We start from the raw sequence: 6,513 nt of genomic DNA, 5'->3' as shown, positions 1-6,513 counted from the left end.
ACTCTGATAAGCTAGTTTATAGCTAGTTACGGCACTGTTTTATACTAAATACAGAGACGTTAACAATTGCTGCCAAATTATAGCAAAAAGAAAGATCGATCCAGGTACAGTATTAAGTAAAAGTCTCAGCCTGCACTAAAACATAACTTTTGCATGTTGCGTATCAATCATCGCTGTTAGCTGCGGAAAGAAGTTAGGTATGTACCGTGTTACACTCGTACATTCTGTCTTCATTGTTAATAACTGTACAATATTACGAGTTTGAAACATATCAGCTGTTGTTTTTTTTTCCTTAACATCTTTTATTTTGGTGCCTTATGCAAATTCACCTAATGTGCCGCAAAGCGTTGCTCCGTTGCTTCGCTTTACTCTACGTCACAATTACGTAGCTACCCCTTCCACCTTGGGACCGGAAGCAATTCTATGGGGTTGCTAGCCGTTCTAATGCTCCACCCAACTGCTACCGGTTGTTATGTTTTGATTTACGTTTTTTTTTTGTGCTTTCACTGTGGTAACCAGGTGGAAGCGCAGGCTTTTTAAATGGGAGGCGGTAAAAGGTTTTGTTGCAGCGGGTAGAAAACGGTTAATGTGGATATTGGCTGAAATCTACAAGAAGTGTCTAGAAAGGACTTGTAAGCGAAGAACGTTGAGATGATGGGGCCGAAACAGGAGCAATTTCTGATTGTTGTCTCCATTCTGGAAGGTACGATTGAATATATTTTGGCGTTGCAAACCTAATTTTATTGCAGTCATTGCAACATTTGTAGATTTCATTTTTTAAGTACGGTGATTTCAGCTTTTTAATGTGTGATTTACTTTTTGTTCTTATTCACGTTTTATACATTTGACTATTTAAAAATGTTAAAAAAAGGATACAGCTTTACTTTATTTTGAGCTTTAAACGGATATAGATATTTTTGCTCATAAAAAAAATAAGTTTACCAGTATAAGATCACCATTGATGAATGAGTTATTTTACGGCTTTGCAATAATATGCACTTGACAGGAAAAGGAATCTTTGATTTATGCAGCTTGTATTTGTATCTTTTTTCTCCCAAATCACTTTGCATAGCATTTAAAAGTTATAAAGAGAAAGAAATTTAAAATTGTAAGCAGCTTTGAACTTAAATGAGGTTTACAAAACATGACGTGTATCCTCGTTATAGTGCGAATCTCAGTTTTAGAACAGAATTGGTGATATGTGTATTATTAGTTTCATAGTGGTAGTGCTCCCTGCATATGTGGATTTGTGTTCAACTATACTTTCATTTTTTACTTAGAGCGCTTCATGTAATGATTTAGTAAGCATTTTATACCAAATATATTTCAAACACAAAAGCTTCCCAAGTATGATATAATAATTTTGTAGCCTAACAAATGATAAATAGAAGATTGCAAATATTTATGAGATTAAAATCAAGCTTTTGTGGTCTTGGAAAAGAGTTGCATTTCTTGCCAGTATGTAGTATTCGAACTTTGAAGTGGAAATGTCCTGGTTTCTGAAAGCTGTTTTAGGTTGTCATCTGAAATCTACAGTAGACATAACCACATAGTGTGTGGTGACTTGTATCATTTGATGAACATGCATGCTTGAGAGGATTGCACTGCACAAAATGGGCAATGCTGACATGCTAATGTCACAATGAATACACACAATACCTTTAAATAGCAATATCATTTCTCTAAAATGACAAAGTTAAATTCTGTAATTTTAATTTGGTTTTTAAAACGAATGAGAAGCCTTTGTTGACACTTAAGTGCATGTGAGCCATACTATAGTCCTGTCCTTCACTCACTGTTTTGGAGGACTGCAGGTTTTCATTCCAACCAGTTTCCTAATAAGAAGACAGTGCTTACTGATTAAAAAAACAAAAACTTGGGATTTAACAGTATTGCCTGCTAGAGAATTCATTTATCCAAGACAGGTTGTAGAGTTTCCTTTTCTGAGATTTTCTGTATATTTTATTGACTTGAACAATTAACACTTCCACAATCCTCCCCCTTTCTGTCTCATTTATTGTATCTCTAAACATTTTATTAAAGGATATGTATTGTATTTCTTCACAAAGATGGTATATATGCATTTGCCACACAAAATTGTATTCCAAAGTCTATGTTTTCAATATATTGTAAACAAAAAAAGAATACTGTGCCCGCATAGGCATTTTACACTGGAATTTATAAGGCACTGGTACTACTACAAAACAAAACCCTTATGAAGTACCAAAAACATCCATTCCTTTAGCCAAAAATGTTTTCGAGTCCTGATCTGCATCTTGAGCTTGCATGCATATTGCAAAACAGTGTATCCATGTTATTTTAAGAAAGATGAAAAAGCAAAAAGTAAATCATTGTTGTGAAATTCTAGCATTTTCAAGAGGTGGCTGTGCAATTTGCTGTGCTGCTCGTCTCATTCTGTGGCATCTTTCAGTGCTGGGGGGCAAAGATTCACCTTGTACAGTCATCACTAAGCACTGTTATTGACACTAAATGTTTATGCCCTGATGTAAGTTGCTCACCTATAATTTCTTATATTCTTTCATTATACTTGCGCTAATGGTCACAAAGTGAAGTGGCAACTCACTGTTGTAATCACTGAGATTGAAAAAGACAACCCATACTCTCAAATCATTATTTTCAGTAGTTTTAACCATGTCCTTTTCTAAATATATGCAGGAGAATAAAATGACCTACCAGAGATGGAAATATTCTCCATCACTGCTTGCATCTGTCCAGGATGCTTATTATGCCTTCTCCTATTCCCCCCTTGGTACTTCTGACAATTCTCTGGTTCACCGTATTCCTACTTATAAACAAAAGCTGAAAACTGCAGAAAAATAAACTGTTAGACAGTGGACCAGCAAGGCAATGGAGGTGCTTCAGGAATGCTTTGCTTGTGCAGACTGGAGTGCCTTCAAAACTGCCACCTCTAACATACAAAAATACACTGATGCTGTAATTTCATATATTGGTTGTTTGCATTCTAACTAAAACAATTGTGAAGCTTAGCAATGATAAGTCTTGGTTCACTCCAGAACTTCGGCAACTCCGCCAGGACAAAGGGTTTGCTTTCAGATGGCAGTCATGAGGAATACAGAAAAGCTAAGTAGATCTTGGAGAAAGGGATCAAGGGTGCGAAAAGAAAGTACTCGGATAAGTTGCAGGAACAACTGGCGAGGCCTTAAACAGGTCACTAACCACAAGAAACAAACATCAAACAGTTCTGCTGATCCTAGTGAGGCTAATCAGTTACATCAGTTTTAAGGTGGCTTTGAAAGACAATGGGACATAAATCTACCTGACGGTCTCACTGTTACTACTCTACACCTCTTCTGTTAGCTTCCCCCCTCCTGTCATCACTGCCAATGATGTCTGCAGCTTATTGAAAAAGCAAAATATTAAATAAGCTTCAAGCCAGGACCTTATTTCACCTTCTACACTTGAACAGTTGTCTACAGCATTTGCATATATTTTCAACCAATATCTGGATCTGTGCACCATTCCTGCCTGCTTCAAGTCCTCCACCATCATTCCAGTACCAAAAAAAAAATCAAAGGTCACAAGCCTAAATGACTATAAACCAGTAGCTGTAACCTCTGTGGTAATGAAGACCTTTGAACACCATATTCTGAATTACCTCAAGAATGGTCTCTGGATGATTCAGTGATTTAAGTCACCTTGATTAGCCAGGGGCATATGTGAGGATCTTGTTTATGGAATTTATCTCTGCTTTCAATACAATCATGCCAATATTCCTAGATAAGACCATCACCCAGTTCAACCTACTTAGCTAAATCTGCTATTAGATCACAGACTTTCTTAAAGATAGGAAATAAATTGTTCAGTTGGGCACACTCATGTCTGACCCATTAACTCTTAGTACTGGTGCACCATAGGGATGTGTCCTTTCCCCACTTCTCTTCTCACTTTATACAAATGACTGCACTTCTGCCGATTTGTCTGTCAAACGTCTTACATTTGCAGAATACATTACACTAATAGGCCTCATTTCATACAATAATGGGTCCATATATCGACGGTGGAAAAGCTGACATTGTGGAGCAGCCATAACAATTTGGACCTTAACATTCAAAAAACGGAGATGATCATAGATTTTAGGAAATTGTCATCTGCTCATCTAACACTTGCTATAAATGGCTCAGCCATTGAGATGACAAAATCACTCATGTTTCTGTCACAAAACCGTAAGTGGGACAGTAACATCATGCACATTATTAATAAAGCCCATCAGAGGATGTTCTTTTTGCATCAGCTGAGTAAATTCAATCTCCCTCAAACAATGTTAGTCCAATTCTACACAGCCATCATCGAGTCCATTCTGACCTCATCGATAACTATCTGGTCTGGTGCTGTCTCATTTCAGCCTAAGGCCAATCTGCAATGCACCGTCAAAGCCTTGGAAAGAATTAAAGCCTGTAACTTACCTGACATTGAAGTCGTATGCGATTCCATGGTAAGGAAGAGGGCCGCAAAGATCATTGCTGATTTGACTCACCCAGAGCGTTAGCTGACCAAATACTTCCCACCGGTAAATGTCTTTTTGCAGTGAAAGCTAATTCAACACATCACCTAAACAGTTTTTTTCCCATGTGCAATTATTCTTACTTATTAGGATTTTTTTTGTATTGCCCTTGGATGCTGCATCTTATTTCACCATTTTATATTGTATCTTCTTATATGTACAGTTAAAGTCATACACTTAAGGTGAATTCTTTAAAACTCACTTTAGATAGATAGATAGATACTTTATTATAACCCCTCCACGGATTTTATACTAACAAACTATAAACTTGGTATTTCATTTAATACATCTGCTTTGTGCAGGGCCAAAGTATTTTTTTCGAACAATGTTCACAGACGGAGTAGTTCACTTTTGTTGACAATATCACAATTCCAGTGGGTTCATGCGTTTACATACACTTTGCTGTGCCTTCAAACAGCTGGAAAAATTCCAGAAAATGTGTCTTCAACTGTATTTTTTTGTTGTCCTTGTAAGTTGCACAAACACTAACTATCAAGACAAATTCCTTGTACACATTAGTGTACCCAGCCAGTAAAGTGAATTTTGATTTAATGGAAGCTTATTTTGCCCCTCAACCTTTGGGTGTCATTTCTGCCTAATAATGCCAGGGTCTGCATGAGTTTTGCATGCTCTCCCTATGTATTTACAAATTGATTGTTGTTTGTACAAAGCACAACAGAAGTTTTATATGCTTTTTTTCAATATGCTGCCTCTCAGTGTGAATCTCGCTCTGTAGCCTTTGTAAAATGACAACACATAATGGGGGGAATGTAAGCACCAATTAGAAAAAATAATCGGGTAGGAGCGTGAATCTTTCTGTTATTAAATACCATGGCAGAAGATAAGTATTGCAAAAGTAGCATAATATGTGGGATACAGGTTGGTGCTGGGGGCTTATTGGGTTGTCATAACTCCACTCATGACTTATGCCGTGAACAGACAAGTGAAAAGGGCATGTATGCCTCCCTGAAAAAAAAGTTCCAAGAGTATTTGATAAAATGGTTATTTGTAGTTTCTTTTCATTATCACAAGGATGCCTCATAAACATGAAAGGCATATTTTCTTAATTTGAAATCGTTGCTGCTTCAAAGTGGATGTATTCAGTATGTTTTAAAGCTTTGGTTTTCCGGCCCCATACCCTGTAAATTCAAATTTAAAACGCAAGTGCAGGCAATTGATTTTTTTAAATTTATAGAAAGCACTGAACTTTGGAACACAATTTAATGTGGCAAATGAATATATATGTCAACTTGCAGAATACAGAACTTCTCCTTTAACACAGGCATTTCATGGTGCACATTCACTATTGTAAATTGAACAAAGATAGAAGAAATGCTGATGGTTACTTTATTTGCATTTTGTTATTAACCAAAGCTCGGTAAGAAAACAGGAAACTAATTTAAACTAAATACAGTTGCTTAGAACTAAAATGAGTAATTAAGGGATCCAAATTGTAACGAGTGATTTAACTAAAGTTAAGCTTAAAAACATTGCTTTAGCAGCAAATAAATTGGTTCTAATTAAGAAATAGGCTGAAGTGAAAACCTGCAGTCACTTTGTCCCTCCAGCACTGTGAGGTAGAATCTCTGCTCTAAAATGTAATCAAAATTTTATTTGGATGAATGAAATAAGTAAAACAAGGAAAATAGTTATATAACAAGTTTCATTATCAGTAAGGACTGTATTCTAATTAGGATACTGGTTGGAATAAAAATAAGAAGTGATTGTGCCCCTCTAGGTAAGTGAGTGAACCACCAACCAACCAACCAACATTTATTTATATAGCACATATTCATACAAAAAAAATGTAGCTCAAAGTGCTTTACAAAATGAATAGAGAAATAGAAGACACAATAAAAGATAAACATAAGTCAACATTAATTAACATAGAATAAGAGTAAGGTCCGATGGCCAGGGTGGACAGAAAAAACAAAAAAAAACTCCAAAGGCTGGAGAAAAAAATAAAATCT

At 36.1% G+C, this 6,513-nt stretch overlaps 1 protein-coding gene across 1 annotated transcript in view; it reads left to right on the top strand.

The window, feature by feature from the left end:
• The first annotated feature begins 432 nt into the window (after positions 1-432).
• LOC120532710 (centrosomal protein of 120 kDa) overlaps positions 433-6,513 on the top strand; it is a 142,943-nt gene continuing 136,862 nt past the window's right edge. The window contains exon 1 of the mRNA XM_039759011.1: positions 433-703. Coding sequence (XP_039614945.1) covers positions 652-703 — 52 coding nt within the window. The 5' untranslated portion in view covers positions 433-651. The remainder of the gene's footprint in view (positions 704-6,513) is intronic.

The sequence above is a fragment of the Polypterus senegalus genome, chromosome 7 (assembly GCF_016835505.1).
Source record: "Polypterus senegalus isolate Bchr_013 chromosome 7, ASM1683550v1, whole genome shotgun sequence".
NCBI classification, from domain to species: domain Eukaryota; kingdom Metazoa; phylum Chordata; class Cladistia; order Polypteriformes; family Polypteridae; genus Polypterus; species Polypterus senegalus.
This window is presented reverse-complemented; position numbering and strand designations above follow the sequence as displayed.